The sequence below is a fragment of the Drosophila novamexicana genome, unplaced genomic scaffold (genome assembly GCF_003285875.2).
Source record: "Drosophila novamexicana strain 15010-1031.04,08,12 unplaced genomic scaffold, DnovRS2.1 tig00001752-arrow-arrow-pilon, whole genome shotgun sequence".
Lineage (NCBI taxonomy): Eukaryota > Metazoa > Arthropoda > Insecta > Diptera > Drosophilidae > Drosophila > Drosophila novamexicana.
In genome coordinates this window covers 202,528-227,251 of record NW_020824886.1, presented here as the reverse complement: position 1 = coordinate 227,251, position 24,724 = coordinate 202,528, and the positions used below count along the sequence as shown (strand labels likewise).

Here is a 24,724-nt window from a genome sequence, read left to right as displayed (position 1 = left end):
GCTCGGTTGTCCCACTTTCCGTGTATTGGTTTCGTACACTTTTCCACGCACTTTTTAACGATTGAGCAGCAGCAGACGACGACGCATAAATTTGTTATAAAAAAATAACGTTAATTGTTAACTGTTTGAACTGGTCGTAGAACATACGCAATATTACATCGGCGCGCACCTATCGTTTTAACAATTCATTATTAAATGTATGCCCTGCTCGCTGTCTGACAGTGTTTTTTCTTTTTCGCTTGGAATATAACACTACCGTACTCGTCACGACAAAATGGAAATGAAAATGTAGGGATGTTGATAGCATATCGATACATCGATAGTTCATCTGTTACTAACAAATTCGCTTGCGATATTTACTATTAAAGCTATAACTGCCTAGGCATAATATATTTCAAATTTAACTAAATGCTTAGAAAACTTAAATAATAAAACGAGCGTAACTAAAGCGCACACAATATAGTAAAAATCTATGTTTTTTTTTTGTTTTGTCAAAGAGACGCTATGTTGCTCGTATTAGAAAAAAGCTTGTAACCACATATTTTCAATAAGTATATTATGTTTTGATTACTTATCTGGCAACAAATAAAATAGAATTTAACATTTTTTAATTAAAACTAGCCAAATAATGTGTTTCATTCATATCGGTTCAATAATTTGTAATCGTATTAACACACCAGCCCATTGCCCTGCATCGATACTGTTAAATGGGTTAGATGTTGCAAATAATTGCATTTAACTGTTAATGAATAAAAACGATTTTGAGAAAATCGAATAGAAGTCACGTTAAAGCTCAACGCCTATCGATAAATGACTGAACTGAACTGAAAAACATCGAAATAGAGAGGCGCTTAATTTCACCACCGCCTTGCCAGAAGCTTGAAATCGGATGGCAACGCTGACGCTAATAAAGCTACTGTCAAAGTTTGCCCAAAGCTAAACCCAAAATACACATACATACGAAAGCCAAATTCGAGCTGCTGCTGCTGATGCTGTTGCTGATGCTGCCCAACAGCAGTGGGCAATTAAAAACGCATTGGCATTCGGGCATTGTCAGTTGCAAGTGAAAGTGCAGCAGCCGAACGCGCCGCAACAATGTCGACGCCATCAACGTCTGCAGCCGCTGCCGACGCTGACGCCGACGCCCACCCAACCAATCAACGGGGCCTGGGCAAACAGCAGCGCCGACGCCTGGCCGCCTTCGATTTTGACCATACAATTGTTTCCCAGAATACGGACACCGTGGTGCGCGACATGCTGCCCAATGAGCTGGTCAGCTCCTGTGCTCTAACCGATCTAATGGAAAACGAATGCTGGACCGAATATATGGCCGAAATCTTTCGTTTATTGTATGCGCAACAAGTACCAGAGGCGCGAATACGCGACACCATACGCTGTATACCGGAGGTGCCCGGATTTGTGCGTCTCATCAAGCATTTGCAAAAGAAGCTGAATTTCGATTTAATTATCATCAGCGATTCGAATAGTATTTTCATTGATGAATGGCTCCGTGCACACAATCTGTCCGATTCATTCAATGCCATCTTTACAAATCCGGCCGAATTCAATGAGCACGGCCAGCTGCTGGTGCGGCCATATCATCGCCAAACCGATTGCAAACTGAGCGCCAGCAATTTGTGCAAGGGTCGCGTCTTGGAGCATTTTGTCATCGAACAGGATTTACGCTACAATATCCGTTACGATCATGTCTTTTACGTTGGCGATGGCAACAACGATATTTGTCCAGTTTTGCGGCAGCGCGCCTGCGATTTTGCGTGCGCCCGTCAAGGCTTCGCCATGGAGAAGCATCTGATCAAGAATCGCAACAAATTGAAGCTGCGCGCCCATCTGCTCATCTGGCGCAATGGCTTCGATTTGCTGGAGCAGATCTGTGTGCTGCCCCAGCTGCAGGGTCCGCCATCGCAGGCTCACAATTTGGATGCCAATTGCAAGGCCGAAATAGGACGACGTGCGTCTGCCGTGGCAGCTGCAGCTGCTGCCGCACCAACCGATCCAGTCGAGTAGTCAATTTAAAACACAAACACTTTTACAAATCTATATCTTGATATATATATATATATATATATATGTATATATGTATATGTATGACTAATTCCCAGCAGATATATATTTACATTAATTGATGGATGGTTTCGGAATCATCAAAAGTCTTTGTTGTGATCAATGTTTATATATATGTATACAAATAATAATAAATCAATAAATAACTATGTAGAATTATGCACAACACACACACACACACACAACACACACACACTCTCATCTTAAATGTTATTCAGTGTGTTAATTGTATATTTTGTGCTCGCAGCTGTTGCTAGGTGTAAGAGAAAATTGTTTGTGTAATTGTTGAATGTTGTAATTAATATTGTTTGTATATACGATAAACTATATACACCCACACACACTCTTACACACACATATATATATATATGTATATTTGTGTATATCCCGAAAAATAAATGAATTTAAAGTTGTTGCAAAATGCACGCCCCGAAAACAAATACCACCTGGACTTACATTTCAGTTTAATGGCAAAAATTAATAGCTAGCTATTTATATACATATTATAGAGTTTAGTTATTAGCATAAACTATTGTATGACTTGTAAACTTGATTGTTGCAAAGGCTCTAATTAGCTTCACGCTCGTTCGCATCAGTTGACAATCTTATGTGTGTCTCTCTGTGTGTGTATATATATATATATATTTATATGGTTGAGTTGTGCAGCTAAATGCAAAACATTTTCCCCCATTCAACAAGGTTTCTTACAACATACAAGTTGCAATTGCTTAAATCTAAATGTTAACAAATCAAGCTTAATGCCTAAACAAGCGTCTGGGCAGACATGGGCATGTAATTGGCCGCTTAGGAGCCCAATGGCGACATGCCAATCTGGCGTGGATCGGCGCCCGGCTGTTGTGCAGCGCCCGGTTCCAAGTTTTTGATGAGCATTTGCAGCCATTGCTTGGTCGATTTATCATCTTGCAGGCACTGCGTAAAGGTGCCGTCGCGCAGCTGATCCGGCAGGCACTGTCCCAACGCCTTGCGTGCCCTGCTCCACAGAATAGAAAGAGAAAAAGATAGTGTTAATGCACTCGGCAGAGAGAGAGACTATTATCATGCCTGGCACTGACCGTGTATTGTCGGAGAGACGCAGATAACAGCGTACGACATGCTTCAGGAGGCGCGCACACGGCTCCTTCGACAGCTGGATGACCATTTTACCCTTTAGAGAGAGAGAGAGAGGGAGAGGGAGGGAGAGCGTAAATGAGGAATGAGGACATGATGGAGCAGGGCCAACTTACCAGGGTGATGGCCACATGCGAGAAGCGCTCGTAGGTCTGACATATATAGGATAGGCCCGACTCGTCGAGCAATATCTTTTGTATGATGAACGTGGCGACCGTTTTGCTCAGCTCCGAGCCGCTGTCCATAATGGTCAGGCACAAGGGCACAATTTCGGTGGTCAGCAGAAACGTAATCACCTCCTGTTCGTCGGTTTTCACCAGAGCACCGATAACACCCAGGCTGGTCAGACGCAAATACTCAAAGGGACGTGTCTTCGAAATGGTCGATAGAAAGGGATACAGATAGAGGGGTATCTGGGCCTGCAGGAAGGCGGTACGGGTTTCCGGATGCGAGGCGACACACTGCCACAGCGCCAGCGCATTGCATACACGATTCGACTGATGGGCGGTCAGTGTGGGTGGCGTTATTGATGGATATATGCTAATTATCTCCTGGAGCAGAGCGCATGCGGTGCCAAAGCTATTCCAAAGCATTGGCGCCAGATCCGTTTCACGTTTCTTGCTCAGCTCCAGCAGGGCCGTTTCCCGTGTATCCGGATGTGCTAGCTCGTTGATCCATTGGTAAACCTACAATTGAAACATTTAATACATTTATATATATACATACTACATATACTCGTATTAAATAGTCACCTTTTCCTGTTCGGTGGGCTGTTGTTGGGGGTTCATGCAGGGGCTCGGCTGTGCGCTCATTCTCGAAATTGCTGTTAAACACCAAAAATACGTAAAGTTAAACGAAAGCTTTACCAAGTACCGTAAAAGTTTAGCTTTTTTTGGCTTTGCGTGAAAACTTTTAAGCGCGTTCGGTTTTATTGCTATTTTTGAGGCAGCCTTAACTCACATCGCAGCGACAATCAACTGTACGTAATGGTGCGTAACAATTGTACGAATTGTTGTTTAATATTCGTATTAGCAATAAATCTACAGTTATACGAAAAATGACCAAGCAAAATGCCGACCGAAAAAATAAAATGTCGGCTTAATTTGTTGCAGCAGCTGATAGATGATACAAGTGTTGCCACTCTGTAAACTAACGCAGTCTGGCAACGGTGTGGCTCAAAGCAACACTGCGTTTTGTTTTTTTTTTGACGTTTCGACGTGGAACTTGTCAAAACAAATTCGTATCGCAGCAGGCTACACGAACTTCACGAACAGTCATTCGTGTGGAAATTATCAAAGTAAACGGAGGTGCGTGCTAAACATAATTTTCTCTTTTATTTTTTACAATTCGAATTATTTGCTTAAATCGAATATAAAGTACATATTAATAAACAAATAGTGTAAGCTTGAATGAATGCATACAAAATAAGTTGAGCCTTACGCGTGCAAAGCTGTAGCTGCATCCGCCAAAGGCGATGCGTGGCGCTGCCTGCACAAATTGTTCGTTTAAATATAACGGCAATTAAAAAACCAATTGTTTAAAACAAAATACACTTAACTGTTTAGTTACATTTTGGGAAAGCAGCAGCAGCAGCAGCCCATGAAACACAATTAACCAGCGGCTTTTTGAACCAATCAAATTTCACCTGTGACGTCGCCATCGTCGTCGGCTGCCACGTCGTCGTGACGTTGGCGTTGCCATCGTGTTTTGTGATTGTGTGAAAGTGCCATGCATGACATACATACATACATACATACATTTATATCATTGTATTGTATATTAATTGTAACTGATTTTGATCCGTTTGCAGCTCTTCAAATATCACACATTAAACGGTAGCCATGGACAAAGTTGTGAAATTCGCTGAGCCTGGTCGTGCATTTGCCAAGGACTCGATTCGTCTGGTCAAGCGCTGCACGAAGCCCGACCGCAAGGAATTCCAAAAGATTGCGATTGCCACCGCCATTGGCTTCTGCATTATGGGCTTCATTGGATTCTTTGTTAAGCTGATACATATTCCCATTAACAACATTATTGTTGGCTCGTAAGTCTTGGCGATTGGCGATTGGCAATTGGACAGGAGGCGAGAAGGAGATGAACAATAATAATCATCAATTTTACATAAATATACTTTAATTTTTTTTTGCCTGTATAGTTACACCAAGCACTATGTACATTCAACGAATGTCCTCTTTTTTTGTAACAAAATTTTCATGTATGTGAAATGTATTGCAATAATGTTCAAAATTCCCATTCACAACACATGAACGTTAGTTAATAAGCGTCAGTAATAAACGAAAAAAAATCGAAAATCCATTGAAGCCTAGTTTCTTATGATTCTTGCGGGATTGGGCAACCTTGGCGTCGTATGACGTTACGTTACGTCAAATCCAATTGGCATTTCTGGGCGCCCCAAGCTGATGTCTACATTTTGAAGTTGGGCGCGAGTCGTGCGTGCTCGTGTTGAGTTCGTGAGTGTTCGTGTTAAGTACATCGTTGCATTTTTATATATATTGGTCTGAACCAGCTTAATAAGATCAAAACTGATAACATATATATCTATATTTAAAGCAGCCATTGAAACCAAACTTCCATATTTACGGCAAACTTCACTAAAAAAAAAAAACAAGCACAAATGTCAAATTAATTTCACAAAAAATCATAGCGTTCAACAGAACGACTACAGGGTATTTCATATTCGCCATCTAATTAGCATATCAGAGTTCCAACTGGAATTTGTTTTCTCTTTCGCATATCTATCTATATATATATCGATAGCTATCGATGGCGAATTCGTGCTCGTGACGTGGAATGCGTTCGGAACTGTTGTTTGGGTTAGTTGAATTTGTTGCCGTTTTCATTGCAAGAGGAATTGTTGGGCCGATTAGTTAGTAAATAAAAAATGTTAGACTTTGTGGTCATATTCACAAAAGGCGGCATTGTGCTCTGGAATTCGAATGAATCCGGCAAGAACTATGCGGCGTGCATCAACAGCTTAATACGTGGCGTCATTTTGGAGGCAAGTCTATCGAATTTTTTTGTTATTGTTATTGTTAAATTTATTGTTGTTTTTGCTGTTCTGTGGGCTTAGGAGCGAAATACAGAGTCCAAGTACTTTGAGCAGGATCATTTGGCGGTGCAATTCAAGCTGGACAATGAGCTCGACGTGGTCTATGCGGCCGTTTTCCAAAAGGTCATCAAGCTCAACTATCTGGACAGTTTTCTGGCCGACATGCAGACGGCATTTCAGTTGAAATTTGGCGGCATTGGCCAACAGGAGCGTCTGGCCATTGACTACGAGTTCGAGCAGGAGTTTCGGCTGGTGCTCAGCGCCGCGGAGGCGGCATCCGCCAAACAGGGCAAGGCGCCGAAGGCGATGCGCTCCTACAATGAATCGCAGAAATCAAAGAAAACCGTCGCTTCGATGCTGCAGGACGACAAGCGGAGCGTAACGAACGAGAAGCGCGTCAATATACAGGAGAGCCCGCCGTCAACCAAATCGCAGCCATCATCGCCGCCGCGCAGCAATGCTGACATTATCCAGGAGAATCGGCGTAAGCTGCGCGAGAAACTGACGCCCACCAAAAAGGCGGCATCGGCGGCGGCTGCAGCGGCGGCTGGCTTGGAGGCGAAATCCAACAACGACAGGGAGAAGGAGCGGGCGGGCAAGAAGCCGCGCGTCTGGGATTTGGGCGGCAACTCAAAGGATGCCATGCTGCTGGATCGCTCCAAGGATGCGCCCGAAGATGCACAGCTGCAGATCATTAACAATGATGTAAGTGCACGAACAGCTGGCGGCATGCTAAACTAAACCAAATCTCATTACAGCTGGTGGGCACCATGCAGGGCAGCATACGGGATCTGGACGTGGAAAGCGACTCGGATGCGGCCGACAGCGAGCCAAGCGACGACAGCGAACAGGAGCAGCAGCAGCAGCAGCAGGAGCAACAGGCGCGTCGCGCGCTGAACCGAAAGCCCAAGAGCGCCGGCTTGTTATCCTATTTCAAGGGCATTGTGGGCGCCAAAACGTTGACGCTCGTTGATCTGCAGCCGGCGCTGGAGAAGATGCGCGATCATTTGATATCGAAGAACGTCGCCTCAGAGATAGCGGCCAAGCTGTGCGATTCGGTGGCCACATCGCTAGAGGGCAAACAAATGGGCACCTTCGATAGCATTGCCAATATGGTGAAGGAGGCGCTAACGCAATCTCTGGTGCGCATCCTGTCGCCCAAGCGGCGCATCGACATCATACGCGATGCCCTCGAATCGAAACGCAACGGCAAACCCTACACGATCATCTTTTGCGGCGTCAATGGCGTTGGCAAATCAACGAATCTGGCCAAGATTTGCTTTTGGCTAATCGAAAACGATTTCAATGTACTGATCGCTGCCTGTGATACGTTTCGTGCCGGCGCTGTGGAACAGCTGCGCACGCATACGCGGCATCTGAACGCACTGCATCCGGCCGCGAAGCATAATGGTCGCACCATGGTCCAACTGTACGAGAAGGGCTATGGCAAGGATGCGGCCGGCATTGCCATGGAGGCAATCAAATATGCGCACGATACGCGCATCGATGTGGTCCTGGTCGACACAGCCGGCCGCATGCAGGACAATGAGCCGCTGATGCGTTCCCTGTCCAAGCTGATCAAGGTCAATAATCCGGATCTGGTGCTATTTGTTGGCGAAGCACTTGTCGGCAACGAGGCTGTCGATCAGCTGGTCAAATTCAATCAATCCCTAGCCGATTACTCATCCAACGAGAATCCGCACATCATCGATGGCATCGTCCTGACCAAATTCGATACCATCGATGACAAGGTCGGCGCCGCCATCTCCATGACCTACATAACCGGTCAGCCGATCGTGTTTGTCGGCACCGGCCAGACCTATGCGGACCTCAAGGCCATCAATGTCAATGCCGTTGTCAGCTCCCTCATGAAATAGATAGATCCCAACAATGACTGGGACAAACGCAGGACTTAATGCTAACAAGATTGTTTATACACTTGATTTTTGTTTGTGTCTTTATATATATATGTTGTGCGTGTGTGTGCAGGCACAACAAATAAAATGCACTTTTTACATATGTTGGTCGATTCCGATTTCCACCAATTTTCCACTCTGGTGCGTGAAATTTACCACAATCATGTCTCAGGCTTCCATTTACATAAGCTGCACTTAGGAACCCGTCCAGGAGGACCTGGAACCTTTGGTTCTAACAGGCACAGGCATAACATAGAGTAACAATAAAAAGTATCCACATAGGATTTAAGGAATTTATATAGATATATATAGATATATTTAAGTTGTAGGTTTAGCGAAGGGCGAAATGAAAATGTTAAAGCTACTGCGTTTATTTGTAGAACTCGTGCTCCTGTTCGTCCTTCTTGATGTTGTTCTTGTAGCCCTTCTCGAAGTCCTTGGCCAGGACAATGTAACGATTCTCGCGTACAGCATGCATGCCAGCCTCCTGGCAAATGGCATTAATATCGGCACCAGATATCTTATCGGGCCTCGCAACAAACTCCTCCAGATCCACATCCTCGCTGAGATTCATCTTGGATGTGATGGTTGTGAAGACCAAACGTTTCTGGCGACGATCGGGCAATGGGAACTCAATTTTACGATCCAAACGGCCGGGACGCAACAATGCCGGATCGAGCGTATCGGCACGATTAGTTGCCATGATCACCTTCACATTGGTCGTCTGATCGAAGCCGTCCATTTGATTGAGCAGCTCCAGCAAGATGCGCTGCACCTCACGATCGGCGCCAGTTTGGGCATCGAAACGTTTTGTGGCAATCGCATCGATTTCATCAATGAATATAATGGCCGGCGCATTCTCCTTGGCCAAACGAAAGACGTCGCGCACCATGCGCGGACCCTCGCCCAGATATTTCTGCACAAACTCGGAGCCAACGACACGTATAAACGAGGCGGTCGTATGATGTGCCACGGCCTTGGCCAGCATCGTTTTGCCGCAGCCGGGCGGACCGTACATGAGTACGCCGCGCGGCGGATCGATGCCAATCTGTTTGTACAGCTCAAAGTGGGTTAGCGGCAGTTCGACAGCTTCGCGTATTTCCTGCTTTTGCATATCCATGCCGCCAATGTCGGCATAGCTAACATCTGGCTTCTCATCCGGCTGCAGCATGGATATGGAGCTATCGGCCTCTGGTGGCAGCACATCGACCAGGGCATTGCTATGCTTGTGCAGCGCCACCGAGGCCGAGGGCTTTAGCAGCTCACGGTCGATGGTGGACAGGATGCGTACATAGTAATTGGAGCCCGTCGTGGAGCCAACAATGCCCGTATTCTGATCAACAGCTTCGAGAAATTGGCCAATCACTAGCGGCACCGACTGTATACGCTTCACCTCCTCCTGTGCGTGCAAGTACTCCTTCTTTAGATTGCGCTGCTCATCCTTGATATACTCCTCCTGCACCTCAATGAACTCCAATGTTTTTTGCAATTTCTAAAGAGAATTGCGTATGAATTCAGGCAAAAACTAACATGGCTTATGTTGGGCATACCTTATAGCGCACATACAAATCGTCTATGTCCAATTCATCCAGGGAGCTATGCGCATCCTTCAGCTTCAAGTCAAGCTCGTCCTGGCAGAAAAAAAAAAAAACACATAAAAATTGCATTTTGTTAATATTAAAATGAAAACCAAATGCCAGCACAGGGCTTACTCTTTCAGGCATCAATATATCCATGTTGTATGTATTAATTTAACGTTTTGCGTGCAATGATGAATGCAAGTTTTTATTCTTTTAATGCCGCCTGGCCGTCGATATTAAAAATTAAGACGAAGCAACCAAATGACTCGTCAAAAACAAGCTGACGATATGGTAATGGTGCACATATCGATAGGAGTTGCACGCAGTGTCGATTGGTGATCTATCGATATTTACTTAATTGTTCATATAATGTTAAGTATTCGGCAAAACAATGACTACATAAATAACTAATTGTATGCACTAGTACGATAAGCTAACGAAAATAATAATAATAAAAAACGAAAAATGTAAATCTAAAAATAGCGTATATCGTGTCAGCGGGTATCGATACCCAATCAGAATAATAAACACTTTTCGCAACAGTGTGTACACACTGTTACGGCAGCACGACCATTTTTTTGAGGCGATTTCGATTCTTCTCATAAGAAAACACATTTATTTTGAGCAACTAAATATGTGTGTGTGTGCCGTGTGCGTGTGTGTGTGAAGAATTAAAACAATAGTTAATAAAAACTGAAAACAACAACAATTAGTGAATGAGTTGAGCGCACATACAATGGGCATAAGCATTAAATGCGGCTAATGAAATGGAAATGGACTGTTTTAAACCGCATATGCTCGTGCCAGAGAAAAATCGTTCACCACCTCTAACTCAGTGTCCTGTAGTCGCTGCCATCTCTGCCGTCGCCGTCGTCGTCGCCGTCGCCGTCACCGCCGCTGCTTCTGGTTGGTGCTGCGCTGCCCTCTACCTCTGCCACAGCCGCTGCTGCCACTGTCTGTGCTCTACGCACGCATCGATTTGGGCTAAACGTTAGATACCTCCTAACGCAGTTGTTAGGGTGGAAAAAATATAAGTACATAATAATAAAAAGAAATGCTGTGCATTTTTCAATTAATACATGCCCAAACCTATGCAATTGACGCTACAGCAATAAATTCGAGTGCAATATTTTTAAACGAACTAACAAATAAAAAAAACAACAACAACAGCAACAAAGCATATAAATACGCCAATACGGGCGCAACTCAAGCAGCAAAACAAAAGGGCCAACAAATAAACTTGAATATAATAAGAGAAAAAGAAAAAAAAAATAGAATTTTTTTTTTTTATATAAATCTACATAAGGCGGCAGCAGTGCATCAGGCAGGCGGCAAAATTGAGGAGCAGTGTTTAAAGCGGGGTAAACTAAAGAAATAACAAAACTTATCAAAAAAACAAAAAAATAGTGTGTACAAAATGTTTATTGTATAATTTTCATTACAACTCTACATATGTATATGCATACAACATACATGCATGTGTATGTGCATGTGTGTGTGTATGCATGGGCACAGTGTGTGCGTGCGTGCGTGCGTGCGTTTAGTTTTTGTTTATATGCTGTTTTTTCCAATTCTTTTTCGCTTAGTTTGCTATTTGCGCACATTCGTCAACAAAATGTGCTCTCGGCTTTAACTAAGCGTTTTGCTTATTCGCTTTTATCGCATTATTGTTTGTTCTTTATTGATTTTAAGATGCTGCTGCAATTGTGGACACACTGACAGCACACACACACACACGCATGCACACATGCACACATATGCACATGCACACAACCGCACACACACACATATATGTACCTTTTTTTGAGGCAGTGCAATTTGTTAATTTGAAATTTGATTTTGATTTCTTTGATTGTACTTTGTATTACAGCAATTTAATTAGCAGCAGTGGCAACATTGAGAGAACAAAAACAGCTTCCACATGAAGACCATGTCGCGCTTTGGCCTGCGCCGTGGCTTCAAATTTTCCGAGGAACAGCAGCAGGTCAATGGCAACAGCAGTCCAATTGGACCAACCGCACAAAAGCTGGCAACGCCGCCGCAACGCAAAAAGCGCAATTGCAGCCTGCCCAGAGAGCAGCCAGATCAGCAATTGGAACCAATTGATGTCGAACTCGAGTTGGACAGGCAGCAGCAGCCCCCGCTGCCTCCCTCGCTGGTGTGCAGTGTGCCGCTGGAGCGTTTGCCGCGTCTCGTCGAGAAACTGCAACAGCTGCAACAACAGCAACAACAACAGCAACAACAACAGCGCGAACTTGAGGAATATTCGGCAACGGCTTTTATCAAAGTTTTATGCTTGTACTGTGATAAGAAGTTCGCGTCGAGCAAGCTGCAGTCCAAGCATGTGGACAAGTTTCATACGGAACGCAAGGAGCGACGCTGCAGCAATCGTTCGACCAACAACAACAACAACAACAACAACATTAACAGCAGCAGCGGCAGCAGCAATAACAGCCACGCCCACTTTCCAGGCTGTCAACACTGCAACAAGTCAAAGTCGCCAGCGTTGAGCTCGCCAATCTGTCTGCCCGCCAAGCAACTGGAGCAGCTGTTCAATCATCTAATCGTTAGCCATGCGGACAAGTATTTTGGCTGCCAGCAATGCCAGCTGCGCTTTAACGATGCACCGCAGCTGCACAGTCACATGCGGCATTTGCATCAGCAACAGTTACCCCCGCAACAGCAGCAGCAGCAACAACAGCAGCAGCAACAGGAGACATGCTCCATGATGGGCGCCGAGGAGCCGGTGCTGTTTCGCCTAGGTCTCACACAGAATCGTTTGCCTGGACAGCGGCAGCGCAATCGCAGCGCACGTCAGCAACGCGAACAGCAGCAGCAGCAACAGCAGCAGCACAGCAGCAGCAATACCTCCGCCTCGGCCACACCCAAGCAACAGCAGCAGCAGCAGCAGCGCAGCAGCAGTCGCGCCGCTCAGCGTCAGGCAGCGGCAGCAGCAGCGGCAGCAGTCGCGCCTTCTTTAAGCCTCGCTGCTGTCACGACAGCAACTGTTGCCGCTGCCAGCAGCAACAGCAGCTGCAGCAGCAGCAGCAACAGCAGCACGGCAACAACAACAGTTGCCTGCACGCCGGAGGATGCACACTTCCGGATGCCCAGCCATAGTCATGTGTTCGATGACAACTTTTACAAGGATGTGGTGCAGAATGTGCGCCACAATTTGCAGCATTTTCTCGACGGACGACTGCGCAGCGGACCCGCGCCGCCGCAGCCGCTCAGTACGCCGCCCGCCGCTGCGTCTAGCCTGCAACAGATGGCGCTGTGCAGCGCCTATCCCACATTGCTCACAGCCGAACAATTTGGCGAGGGTAATGGCCTGGGGCTGGGCATGGAGACGCTGCCGCTGCCACTGCCGCTGGCGGCAAAGGCGGCGCGGCGGCCGCACACGAAGCATAGCTGGAAATGGAAATGGGATTATGTGAAGAAATTTACGATTATCAACGAGAACGGACGCCTGGTCAAGAAGGTGAAGCAACCGTTTATGGGGCTGCGCGATTTGTCGCGTCTGGACATGTGGACGCAGCTGACCATGCGTCAGAAGCACGACCTGGAGCAGGCGCAGCAACAACAGCAGCAGCAACAACAGCAGCAGCAACAACAGCAACAGCAGCAGCAGCAACTGTTGCAACAGCTGCATTTGCTGCTGGATCGTCGCCTGTTGCCGCACATAATGCTCGAGCAAAACGAGCAGGCGATTATCAAGGAGGAACTGCCCGAGCAGCAACAGTTGCTAACGCAACAGCAGCAACATTTGCTGCTGCCAGCACAAACAGGCGCCGAGCAAAGCTTCCTAAAGCTGCTTCAGCTGCAGCCGCGCCAGCAGCAAACGTTGCAGCCACGCCAGCAGCAACAGTTGCAGCTGCAGCAGCAACAGCAGCAACAATTGGTGCTCAGCGGCGAATGGGCGCGCCCACGCTTGTATTTGTGCATCTGCTGTGGGGCCAAGTTTGAGCAGCGCAAGGCGCTCGAGGAGCACAAAACGTTTCGACATTCGCACATCTATGCGACACACTATGAGCTGGTGGGCCGTGAGCTGCTCGCCGGCAACTTGTTGCGGCATCTGTTTATGCCGAAGCGTGCGCTCAGCCGTTATGCGGCCGAGCATCAGCAACAGTTGCTGTCGTCGCAGCACAAGCAGGAGCGCACCGTTGTCGAGGATGAGTCAATGTTGTGCAGTTCATCGAATTGCTCGGCGGCCTCATCGGCCTTTGGCCTGGCCACGGTCAGCGCCTCGCCCTGCTCGACAGCAACAACAGCGACAACAACAGCAACTGGCCACAGCAGCAGCAGCAGCAACAGCAACACAACGTCCACGTCTGTGGAGGACAACGACAACAGCAGCGATATTAAGGGACTGCCGACGAATGTCAGCGCCTGCTCGCCGGCCAGCCTCAGTCTGAGTCTCAGCTCCGGTTCCGGCTACAGCTGCAGCAGCTCACAGCCGACGGCCGCCAGCTGCACGAAATGCGGCCGCAAATGCAACGGCCTGATGGATCTCTATCGGCATATGTTGGACTGTTCCGGTGATTATGTTTGGTCATTGGCCAAAAAGCGTAAATATCGTTATTATTGCGGCTCCAAGAAGCGACGCACCGCCTGCAATAAGCCCGCCAAGCATTTTGCACAGCTGCTGCGCAAGAATGGCAAAAAGGTCAAGAAGCAGGGCCAGATCGAGTCGGTGGAGGCTCGCCCAGAGCAGGCGGGCAACAATGATGCGTCCGAGGAGAGCGGCTCCAATTGCTCCAATTCCAATTCGAACAAGACTAAAACGCCGCCGCGTCAAAGACCCAGCGATGGTGAGTGCCACAGTGTAGCCTCCATATGGCAGAAAATACTCGAAATGGAACGCATACCAAGGGAAGCTATCGGTTATAGTAGTCCGTTGTCCGAACTCAAAGATGGCATTTCTTCAACAAGATCAAGTCAAAAATCTCTTAAAGAATCGACAAATTGTTCCAATAGAACGTCCCATTTTCCAACAACTCCGACAGCTTAGCCAGAGGCAGACTGTTGAGCCTGTCGTTGACAAGTCGCTCGATATTCAGCGAGAATAAAGATATATATATATATATATATATATATATATATATTTAATAGAATAATATATATTTTATGGACTGAAAGATTTCTTCCATATGCTTTGTAACTAAACTGAAATATCCCTTGCAAACATTTAAAAGAAACTATATCTCTTCAGTCATGACTGACTGATTGACTGATTGATTGACTGATTGACTGACTGATTGATTGACTGATTGACTGACTGATTGATTGATTGATTGACTGCCTGATTGATTGACTGATTGATTGACTGATAGAATAATTGACTGACTGATTGACTGACTGACGGACTGATTGATTGACTGCCTGACTAACTGACTGAATGACTGATTGAATGACTGACTGATTGACTGACTGATTGATTGATTTTATTTTAGTTTCCTTCCGAAACTCCCGGAAAAGTGAAGAAAACCCGTAAAAAACACGTTCTGTTAGTTTCCTATCGAATCTCTCGGAAAATTGGTGAAAAATCGAGGTTAATCAATTTTTTTTAAAATTTTCTTCCGAAAATCGGAAAATTGAAGAAAAACCGTAGAAAATATTTTTTAGTTTTCTGCCGCATTTCTCGGAAAATTGGTGAAAAGTCTTAGTTACATTTTTTTCGTTTTTCTTTCGAATTTCCCGGAAAATTTTAGTTTTCTTCGGAATCTCTCGGAAAATTGGCGGAAAACCGAGAATAAAAAATTTAATTTTAGTTTTCTTTCAAACTGGAATTCAGGCACTTTTTAATATTTATGCTAAACACGATTTTCTCACATTTACTTTTTTTGTTGTATTTTTGTGTGTGTTGTATTTTTTGGATGTGGAAAAATCCAAGCACAAGCTCGGAAAATCACGGAAAACTGTTGCATGCAAAAAGCTTCCCATCGAAAAGTTTTATTTTCAAAAATCTTTGCGTCATTTTATAGAAGATGTGCTCAATATTTTTGGAAAATCTGTCGCACGTAGCGGAAAATGAAGCTGGAAAAATTCGAAGCTCCTTCAATTCGTACTTATTTCTATCTCTCTCTCTCTCTCCATTTCTCTCTCAGCCGAATCCATACGCAAAATGCTGGAGAATTTGCCGGCGAAGCGTGTTTGCAAAAAGATCTTCCCGATGGACAACAAGAAGCGCTCCAAGAAACAGGGCAAGCCCAACAAGAAGCTGCAATCGCGCGATCGCGCCAAGAAGCTATACAATCATCATCATCATCATCTGCATCATCATCATCATCATTTGCATCATCACGCACTGCGGAATACGCGCTCGCGCCTCGTCCGCGCCAAGCCATCAACAGCAGCAGCTGCAGCAGCAGCAGCAGCAGCAACTGTTGCTGCCGAGCAGCAGCAGCGACAGCAGCGCAATCGTCGCAAGCAGCAGCAGCAGGCCAAGCTGTTGCCCGTCAGCGATGCCCAGCTTGGAAGCAGCAGCAGCAGCAGCAACACGCCAACAACAGCCGTAAACACTGCCAGCATAGTCAACGCGAATGCAGCGACAGCTACTGTTGCTGTTGCTGCGACAACAACAACAACAGCAGCAGCAACAGCAGCAGCAGCAGCATCAACAACAACAACTGTTGCCTCGCCCAAGCAGCAGCTGATGCCAACGCCGCCCACAACACCAGCGCCAGCAGCAACAGCAGCAGCAACAACAACAACAACTCCACCAACAACAACAACAGCAGCAGCAGCAGCAGCAACAGCTGCTTCCAGCAAGCAGCAGCAACAGCAACAACAGCAGCCTGTGAAACGCAGCAAGCGCATCAGCGACTGCATTGCCATGCTGACGGGCAAGCTGGAGGAGAAGCTGAAGACTGAACAACAGCCGGCGGAAAAGGAGCAACCGTTGCTGCCGGCAGCAGCAGAGCCAACAACAGCCGAACAGCAACAGCTGCAGCCGAAGACGCCCAAACGCAAGGCCATGTCCAGGCGCATCATCAAGCCGCACGCGGAGGAGGCAGCAGCAGCAGCAGCAATAGCCACGCCTGTAACGGCAACAGTTGCGCCTGCAACAGCAACAGTTGCGCCTGTAACAGCGACAATTGCCCCTGTAAAGCCAGCAACAACAGCAGCAACAGTTGCTGCTCCGCCGCTGCCTGTGCCCGTGCCTCTTCCTCTTCCACTGCCGCTGCCCGCCAAGCCTGTTGTGCTGCCAGCGTTGCCGCGTCGCGCCACGCCCACCAAGGCAGCAACCAAGCAAATGTTGCCAACACAATTGCCACAGCAGCAACAGTTGCCGCTGGCGGTGCTGCCGCTGCCGATGTCGATGCCTTTGCCATTGCCACTGCCGATGCCATTGCCTGCCCTGCCTGTGCCACTGCCCGTGCCCGTCAAGCTGCCAGCAGCAACTCACACGACACCAAATCACACGCCAGCAACACCCACAGCAGCAGCAGCTGCAGCAACAATGCTGCTGCCCAAGCTGCCATTGTATCTGCCAGTGCCGGCCAGCTATGTGCTGGAGCCGCTAAATCTTAGTCATGTCAAGCCGCCAGCACATCAGCAGCAGCAGCAGCAGCAACAACAGCAGCAACAGCTGCAGCAGCAGCAGCAACAGCTGCAACAGCAGCAACAACAACGTGCCGCGGCAATGCCCGCGCGTCGTCAAACGATTTGTGGCTTTGAGGCGCGCAATTTGCTGCAGCTGGACGAGATGCAGCCACTGGATCTGTCCAAGAAAAGCAAACGCAAACCATCGCCAGCTCCTCCGGCTCCAGAGCAATTGCCCCTGGGCCTGGGCCTGCCGCTCGTGCGCGGCACAGAAGCAACTGCTGCTGCCGCCGCAGCAGCAGCTGCTGCTGCTGCGCATTACTATTCCAATCTGGAGTTGCTGAAAATACCGCAAGTGCGCCAGCCGGTGCTGCCGCTGCCCATGCCCGCCCTGGTGCCGCAGACGCCGCTGACTGTGAAGGCGCCCGCCAAGAAACGCGCCGCGGAGCTGGCCAGCAAAAAGGAGAAGCAGCCCAATGTGACGCGCATGGACGAGGTAATCAACAATCATATCGACGATGCCATCAACTCGGTTATATTGGCCGTGCAGGAGGAGGACGACGAACAGCGGCAGCAGCAGCAGCAGGAGCAGCAGCAACAATTGTTCCACAAGCAGCAGCAACTGTTTCAGCAGCAACATCTCCCACAGCAACAGCAGCAACATCTTCCACAGCAACAGCAGCAACATCTCCCACTGCATCAGCAGCAGCAACATCTACCGCAGCAGCAACATTTTCCGCTGGCGCCCGTGCCCGTTCCGATACCAGCAACTGTTGCTGCCGTCACACCGGCAACAGTTGCTACTGTGCCCGCCCGTCATCTGACGCCAAAGAAGCGCAATATGCGCTCCAAGACAATCGATTGTCGTTCCGAGTTGTTGCTGGCTGCGTTGCCACCGGCAATAAAAGCCACGCCCACTGCCACAGAAACGCCCATGTTGCTGGCGCAAAATGGCAACATCGAGCCGACGGCCACGCCCCTAGCGACGCCTCTAGCCACGCCTGCGCCAGCAACAACAAGCTGCCACGAGCAGCAACTGTTGCCGTTGCCGCAGCAATTGCCGCCGGCAGCAATAGCAGCAACAGTTGCTGAGACGCCCGTTGTAAAGCCAGCCCAGCCCGTGTCTGTCATATCTGTGGCGCCGCCAACAGCAACAATTGTCGCAGCAGCAACATTTGCCACAGCAGCAACATTTGCGACAACAGCAACATTTGCCACAGCAGCCACATTTGCCACAGCAGCAACATTTGCGACAACAGCAACAGTTGCAACAGCAACAATTGCAACGACAGCAACAACAGGGACCTCGACGCGACGCAGCGCCACGCCATTGCTGGAGGAGCACAGCAGCAATCTGAACAACAACAATAACACATCCTCCGGTTTTCATAGCCTCGCCCAATCCGAGGTGGCCCAAGCGCCGCCAGCTGAACCCGAGCCGGAGCCCGAACCGAAGCCGGAACCCCAAGCGGAGCCCGAGGCGGAGCCAACAGCTGAGCCTGAACCTGAGCCTGCGCCCAAACCTGAACCAGTTGCCACGCCCACTGCCACGCCCAAGGAGGATGCCAAGAAGAAGCAGCGCCGTCGACGCAAAAACGAGCTGGCGGCAATTGTTGCCGATCAGCTGCTGGAGAGCTTCAAGATCGACAATGCGCGACGCGACAATCTCAAAAAGCTAGAGAATCTGGCGTACGAGAAGAGCGAGGATCTGCTGCTCACAGGCATGCTGCTCATGTCCAGCACCAAACGCAATGCCACGCTCCAATCAGCAACTATTGCCGGCGACACGAAGCGCAGCAAAGCCGCGTCAACGGACGCAGAGGCCGGGCCAGCCGGTCGTGGAAGGCCGAAGCGTCGCCAGAGCTGCTATTATAGACGCGGTCGCGGCAAGGCGGCGCCGCTGGGCGCCGAGACGAACATAAGCGCATTGAAATCCTCGCTAGAAAACTTCTCCATTGGCATCGAGAAGCAGCTGCAGGCCAAGGAGGCGGCCAAGGCCAAGGCCACACCCACGACCGGCGCAGCCAGCTGCATATTAAGGCCAAGCATACTATGCACGGCGGCCAAGGAGCAGCAGCAAAGGCAGGAGAAGCAGCAAAAGTTGGAGGAGCAGCAGCAAGAGCAGGAGAAGCAGCAGGAGCAACAATTGCCGGCGGCGGCAGCAACAGTTTCTGCTGCACTGCCCACCTACAGTCGCGATCCGCGGCTCAATAAAAACATACACAAGGAGCCGGAGCAACTGCAGCAACAGCAGCAACAACATAACCCGCAGCCACATGCCCCGCAGCAACATGCCCAGCAGCAACATGCGCTGCAGCAACAACATGCGCCGCAGCAACAACATGCGCCGCAGCACGGCGACAATCTGGAGGAGGAGGACAACTATTTGACGGAAATTGCCAAAAATGTCAATGAGAAAATCATGTCATCGACAAACGAGGACTTTGAGTTTGCCAACGATGAACTGGACCAGGACAAGGATAAATTCTATCGGCCGCCGACATCGATGAGCGTGCGCAGCGCTCCAAATCTGAATGATGAGCACTCGAATTTTGGCACCGACGACGACGAGAATACCAATACGGAAATCCTGGACATGGACATGGACGATGAGCTGAGCGTCTATACCAGCTACTCACAGGATCTGGGACGCAACGGACGCCGCCGGCGACGCAGACGTCGCAGCGTCCTCTTGACCCGCCGTCCCAAGAAGCGCAGCACACGCAACGGCGGTCAGCTGGATGAGGCGGACAAATATGCCTGCCAGCTGTGCGGCAAAAGCTTCTATACGTCCACATCACTGTCCAAGCACAACATGACGCTGGCTCACGTGTCCAAGCTTTCCGAACTGGAGTATCTGCAGGCCAAGAGCAATGCGCCGCCAAGTCCGCCGCAGCCAATGGAGCAGCAACTGGAGGCGCCGCCTCAGCAGCTGCGCGCCTCGGTGCTTATGCCGCCGCTTCAAATGCAGATGCAGATGCAAATGCAGGCCATGCCAGCAGCAGCTGCTGCTCCATTGCCGCCGCCCAGTCATCATGTCATCACCGAGGAGAGCCTGCGACTCCATGACAATCAACAGCAACAGCAACAGCAACAGCAGCAGCAGCAGCAGCATCATACGAGTCCCGCCCACAGCGCCGCCCGGCTTAATCTGAATCCCGACGAGCGTCTCTTTTACGAATGCTGCAACATCCTCAAGAGCGCCGAGACGCCGCGTCTGGCCAGCGGCACGACGGCATCTGTGATTGTCAGCGCCGGGCGCAAGAACCTGGAGACGACGCCGACGCCGCCAACTGTTGAGCCAGCTGCTGATGAATCACTGCCGCCGCCAGCATCTCCATCCCCATCCCCATCCCGATCGCCATCGCCATCGCCAACAGTTCCAGCTCTTGCGCCAGCTCCTGCTCCTGCTCCAGCTCCGACTGTTTCCCATCAACCTGTTATCCAGCAGCTGTTTCGTAATCCGCCCGCGGCCACGCCCACACCAACGCCCACGTAAGTAAAAAGAAAACAAATACAATTTCTGGTTAAAGCTAATCTCGAATACTTGAAGCATTGACAGGAATAGGTAAAGATGGAAAGGGATCAACATGGCGAAAGAAGCAGAAAAGGAGAATATATATAATCTGAGAAGGGATTAAATTCTAGAGCAGGAATTCTAAGCAGGAGTACTAAGCAGGAGTTGAGAGCAAGGGAATCCAAAAGAAAGATTGAATATGGCATTTTAGGAGAAGGATGGGGATTGGGGGATTAGGAAGATCGATAGGAATATCGTCGACCAGGTCGAAGATTGCCCTGAAGCTGCCAAATTCCGATTTTGTTGAAGATATTTTGATAAGGAAAAGGAGTTTTTCCCATACTTCCTATGGAAAGCCTTTGATATAGTGCTCCGATCCAGCCTAGTCCGTTTGGTGTATTCGCCGGAAGAGAAACCTGAGAGATTCGTTTAAGGGCAATAGACGGAGGAAGAGATGGGAACAGAGGAAGAAACTGGGAACAGAGGAAGAGATGGGGAACAGAGGAAGAGACTGTGGACAGAGGAAGAGACTGGGGACAGAGGAAGAGATGGGGAACAGAGGAAAAGACTGGGGACAGAGGAAGAGATGGGAACAGAGGGAGAGATGGGAACAGAGGAAGAGATGGGAACAGAAGAAGAGAAGGGAACAGAGGGAGAGATGGGAACAGAGGAAGAGACTGTGGACAGAGGAAGAGAAGGGAACAGAGGGAGAGATGGGGACAGAGGAAGAGATGGGGAACAGAGGAACAGACTGGGGACAGAGGAAGAGATGGGAACATGGGTTATAACTTATCTAGCATATATATATATATATATATGCTCCAAGGGATCGGCGACGTCTTCTTCTATGAAGTTGCAACTCTTCAGCGGGAGGTCAAGAGTTGGCTTCAGGAATTGTACTTGTCCTAAACATGATTCTAATTTGTCTTATCTCTTTTTGTGCCCTTCCAGCAATCATCATCCGCATCATCATCATGGCCAGCAGCATCCGCCTCATCCTCATCATCAACAGCAGCAGCATCCGCCTCCCCATCATCATCATCCGCCTCATCCTCATCCGCCTCATCTTCATGGTCCTCATCATCACCAGCAGCATCTGCATCCTCATCCGCATCCGCATCGCCTTTCGCCCAGCTACTCGGCCATGTCGCAGTTTTCCGCAATGACCGCAACAAACATGACCACATCGCGCTTCAAGACAAAGGCCGCCATGAAGGGTTACGAGACGAATGTGACGACGCATCTACAGCTGGACATGGATCTGGCGAAGACGGCGCGCGCCGTTTGCAAGCTCACCGAATTGGCGGACATTGCTTTGGGCAGCGAGAAGCCGCCGGGCGTTGACTATATGTCCGCACAGATCTTGCCCAGCAACCCGGAGCAGCAACAGCAACAGCAACAATTGCAGCCGCAGCAACAGTTGCCGCCGGGCACAGCAGCAGCAACTGTTGCCGAGCCGAGCTCCACATCCTCAAAGACAATTATGCACGCCTCGTCCATAATCAAGGGCCGGATCATTATACCGGAGCGTCCGTTCAAGAATATTGGTTTGGAGGAGAAGGCGCCAATTACCTTCCAGAAGCCCAAGACGAGCGTCAATCTGTTAACCGAGGACAACAATAGCGTCTCCACGGCCAGCTATTCGGATCGCGATGATTACGATTTTGGTACGCTCAGCTGCGAGGATGTGGATGCAGAGGGGGAAGGGGATGGTGATGTGGATGGGGAGAGTGTTAAGCTAAGGACGCAGGAGCAGCAGCCGCCGGAACAGGAGCAACAGCAGCAGCAGCAGGAGCAACTGAAGCCTGCGGCTGGCATGGTTGCGTGCTCCGCGGCCAGCTGCTCGAGCAGCTCGAGCTCCTCCACGGCGTCCAGCACACAGCAGAGCAGCAGCAGGAGCAGCAGCTCGAGTCGGGCGACTGCCAAAACGTTTGAGAACAAATCGCTGATCATGGGCCGGATCTTTAAGCATGCGAGCAGCGCCAAGGTAGGCACAACGCCGCCCAAGCTGGCCGTGAAGAGTGCGCCCAAGGATAAGGCACAGCTGGATCAGCTTTTCGATGAGCTGCGTGGCGCCGCCAAGCCGCAGCAGCAGCCGGTCAATGAGCAGCCCCAGTTGGAGCCCTTGGCCGTGCCGCCGCCAGCTGCGATGCCAGCACCAGCTGCGCCGGCGACGACAAAGTGCGGCAAGGCGAGCGCACGCAAGGATCTGTCCAAGCTGCAAACGGAGCTGGGCATGAGCGCCGAGGAGCTGGAGCAGCTCATCGATGAGGGTCAGCGCAAATCGAAGCGACGCTGCGCCACAAATCGGCCCAAAAAGCTGGTGGAGACCTGGAGCTCCGATGAGTACGAGGAGTTTCTCTCCACCAAGGACATCATAGCCCTGATCGAACAGAAGGAACAGCAGGAGCAGCGACGCAAGCGCAAGACTAGCGAAGCACAAGAGACGCCGGCGGGCAACAGGCAACGTGCGGATCGGGAAAAGTCCACGCAGACCGTGGCAAATGCCAAAAGTCGCAAAACACGCAAAGCCGAGCAGCTGGCGGCGGCAGCGACGCAGCCGAAACGCGCCAGGCAGCGCAGCAGCGTCGCAGAGCCGACAGCGCCGGTTAAGGCCAAGCCAAAGGCTAAGACGAAGGCGAAGGCAGCGCGTGGCAAGCCTGCCGCAGCCAAAACGCAGCAGCAGCAACAGAAGCCGGCGAAGGCGCCAGCAGCGGCGGCGGCGGGCAGCCGCAGGCGTGGCAAGCAGCAGCCAGCGGAGGAGTTGACGTCGACGGCGACTCCGGCGCAGCAACAGCAGCAGCAGCGTACACGCAGCAGTCGGCAGCAGCAGCGGCGAACGCTGGCGCAGCCAGTCGAAGTGCACGCGCCGGACATGAATCACTGCCAGGAGCCGCAGCAGCAGCCACAGCAGCCGCAACAGCAGCCGCAGCAGGAGAAGGCAGCCGGCAGCGCCAAGCAGAAGCCGCGCAGCAGCAGCAGCAGCAACAACAGAGCAGCAGCTGCAACAAACAACAACAACAACAACAGCAGCAGCAGCAACAAAAATTTGAAAACGAAACGTAAATCGCAAACACATCGCCAGTCGCCGGCGCGCCGGAAGCGTCCGGCCAGCGAGAAGCAGCTGTATTATTGGAGCAGCTCCAGCGATGATGAATTCGGTCGCATCCATGTGGAGGCAGCAGCGGCGGCGGCAGAGGCAGCGGCAGCGGCAGCACAAGCAGCAGCAGCAGCAGCCGACGCACAAGCCAACAACGCACAAGCCGACGCAGGCGTGCCGCCGCCGCCGCAACCGCAGCCGCAGTCGCAGATGGCGCCGCCGCCGAAGCACTTTGATGATAGCGAGCAGTATCAGAAGCACGGCTGGATCGTTGGTGACTCGCACAAGAAGCTGGTCAAGCTGCTGGCCATTGCCAAGGGCAGCAAGAAGGTGGATAATTGCGGCGTTAAGCGGCGCACGCCCAAACGCAAATGCTAGAAGCGATGCACAGTTGGGAACAGCTGCCAACTGCCAACTGCAAGCAAAAAATGTATTTCATATATATATTTTTTCCTTTCTTTAAACACACACATCTAAGCGTTACATTATTTAGGTTATTCTATGTTTTTTTTTTTATTAAATGTATTTATAATTAATAAACAAAAATTGCGCGAGCAACAAATAAAGATTTGAGCACAATTATCGACTTATCGATATTTGCGTGGGCGGGCGCAACTAGTACGCAGCGCTGGCATAGAGAGCTGCAAACTCTTTTTTTAAATATACAAAAAAATATTGGTAAAAAAAACAGCTTGGATTTAACAAGTGTCCTGTATTTTTGAAACTATTTCGCAGTTGTAACATATGTTTTTTTGCCCATCTGTGTGGTGGCGCAAAGTCAACTCT

General features: G+C 49.5%; 6 protein-coding genes across 6 annotated transcripts; 4 read left to right on the top strand and 2 right to left on the bottom strand.

The window, feature by feature from the left end:
• The first annotated feature begins 890 nt into the window (after positions 1-890).
• Positions 891-2,097, top strand: LOC115768316 (pyridoxal phosphate phosphatase PHOSPHO2). Its single transcript, XM_030712865.1, has one exon. It carries the CDS (start codon positions 1,096-1,098, stop codon positions 2,023-2,025), a length of 930 nt encoding a protein of 309 aa, XP_030568725.1. The 5' UTR covers positions 891-1,095; the 3' UTR covers positions 2,026-2,097.
• Positions 2,098-2,544: 447 nt separating this feature from the next.
• On the bottom strand, positions 2,545-4,379 carry LOC115768317 (CCR4-NOT transcription complex subunit 9). Its single transcript, XM_030712866.1, has 5 exons — positions 4,171-4,379; positions 3,963-4,033; positions 3,327-3,896; positions 3,156-3,247; positions 2,545-3,073 (listed from the first exon to the last, which is right to left on the bottom strand). The coding sequence occupies exons 2-5, from the start codon at positions 4,020-4,022 to the stop codon at positions 2,887-2,889; spliced, it is 909 nt and encodes a 302-aa protein (XP_030568726.1). The 5' UTR covers positions 4,023-4,033; positions 4,171-4,379; the 3' UTR covers positions 2,545-2,886.
• A 70-nt stretch (positions 4,380-4,449) lies between these two features.
• On the top strand, positions 4,450-5,501 carry LOC115768318 (protein transport protein Sec61 gamma-2 subunit). Its single transcript, XM_030712867.1, has 2 exons — positions 4,450-4,517; positions 5,021-5,501. Exon 2 carries the CDS (start codon positions 5,052-5,054, stop codon positions 5,256-5,258), a length of 207 nt encoding a protein of 68 aa, XP_030568727.1. The 5' UTR covers positions 4,450-4,517; positions 5,021-5,051; the 3' UTR covers positions 5,259-5,501.
• A 499-nt stretch (positions 5,502-6,000) lies between these two features.
• LOC115768314 (signal recognition particle receptor subunit alpha homolog) lies at positions 6,001-8,303 on the top strand. Its single transcript, XM_030712863.1, has 3 exons — positions 6,001-6,229; positions 6,302-6,985; positions 7,039-8,303. The coding sequence occupies exons 1-3, from the start codon at positions 6,113-6,115 to the stop codon at positions 8,155-8,157; spliced, it is 1,920 nt and encodes a 639-aa protein (XP_030568723.1). The 5' UTR covers positions 6,001-6,112; the 3' UTR covers positions 8,158-8,303.
• Positions 8,304-8,497: 194 nt separating this feature from the next.
• On the bottom strand, positions 8,498-10,046 carry LOC115768315 (26S proteasome regulatory subunit 6B). Its single transcript, XM_030712864.1, has 3 exons — positions 9,909-10,046; positions 9,747-9,827; positions 8,498-9,688 (listed from the first exon to the last, which is right to left on the bottom strand). The coding sequence occupies exons 1-3, from the start codon at positions 9,930-9,932 to the stop codon at positions 8,567-8,569; spliced, it is 1,227 nt and encodes a 408-aa protein (XP_030568724.1). The 5' UTR covers positions 9,933-10,046; the 3' UTR covers positions 8,498-8,566.
• Positions 10,047-11,588: 1,542 nt separating this feature from the next.
• LOC115768300 lies at positions 11,589-24,483 on the top strand. Its single transcript, XM_030712845.1, is given in 16 exon segments — positions 11,589-12,821; positions 12,900-14,013; positions 14,227-14,587; positions 15,884-16,212; positions 16,582-16,974; positions 17,113-17,313; positions 17,383-17,916; positions 18,046-18,198; positions 18,631-18,732; positions 18,802-19,599; positions 19,657-20,820; positions 21,932-22,231; positions 22,262-22,570; positions 22,631-23,557; positions 23,846-24,100; positions 24,137-24,483. Coding segments are annotated over 16 exon segments (8,244 nt in total). The 5' UTR covers positions 11,589-11,697; the 3' UTR covers positions 24,317-24,483.
• The last annotated feature ends 241 nt before the right edge of the window (positions 24,484-24,724 follow it).

Bases quoted from the DNA above. Each gene is read 5' to 3' on its own strand.
- LOC115768316 (XM_030712865.1), top strand. From the start codon at position 1,096: ATGTCGACGCCATCAACGTCTGCAGCCGCTGCCGACGCTGACGCCGAC.
- LOC115768317 (XM_030712866.1), bottom strand. From the start codon at position 4,022: ATGAGCGCACAGCCGAGCCCCTGCATGAACCCCCAACAACAGCCCACC. The intron at 3,897-3,962 runs GTGACTATTTAA...TTTCAATTGTAG, and splicing joins AGCCCACCGAACAGGAAAAG to GTTTACCAATGGATCAACGA. The intron at 3,248-3,326 runs GTAAGTTGGCCC...CTCTCTCTAAAG, and splicing joins CGCATGTGGCCATCACCCTG to GGTAAAATGGTCATCCAGCT.
- LOC115768318 (XM_030712867.1), top strand. From the start codon at position 5,052: ATGGACAAAGTTGTGAAATTCGCTGAGCCTGGTCGTGCATTTGCCAAG.
- LOC115768314 (XM_030712863.1), top strand. From the start codon at position 6,113: ATGTTAGACTTTGTGGTCATATTCACAAAAGGCGGCATTGTGCTCTGG. The intron at 6,230-6,301 runs GCAAGTCTATCG...CTGTGGGCTTAG, and splicing joins TACGTGGCGTCATTTTGGAG to GAGCGAAATACAGAGTCCAA. The intron at 6,986-7,038 runs GTAAGTGCACGA...ATCTCATTACAG, and splicing joins TGCAGATCATTAACAATGAT to CTGGTGGGCACCATGCAGGG.
- LOC115768315 (XM_030712864.1), bottom strand. From the start codon at position 9,932: ATGGATATATTGATGCCTGAAAGA. The intron at 9,828-9,908 runs GTAAGCCCTGTG...TTTTTCTGCCAG, and splicing joins ATATATTGATGCCTGAAAGA to GACGAGCTTGACTTGAAGCT. The intron at 9,689-9,746 runs GTATGCCCAACA...AATTCTCTTTAG, and splicing joins ATTTGTATGTGCGCTATAAG to AAATTGCAAAAAACATTGGA.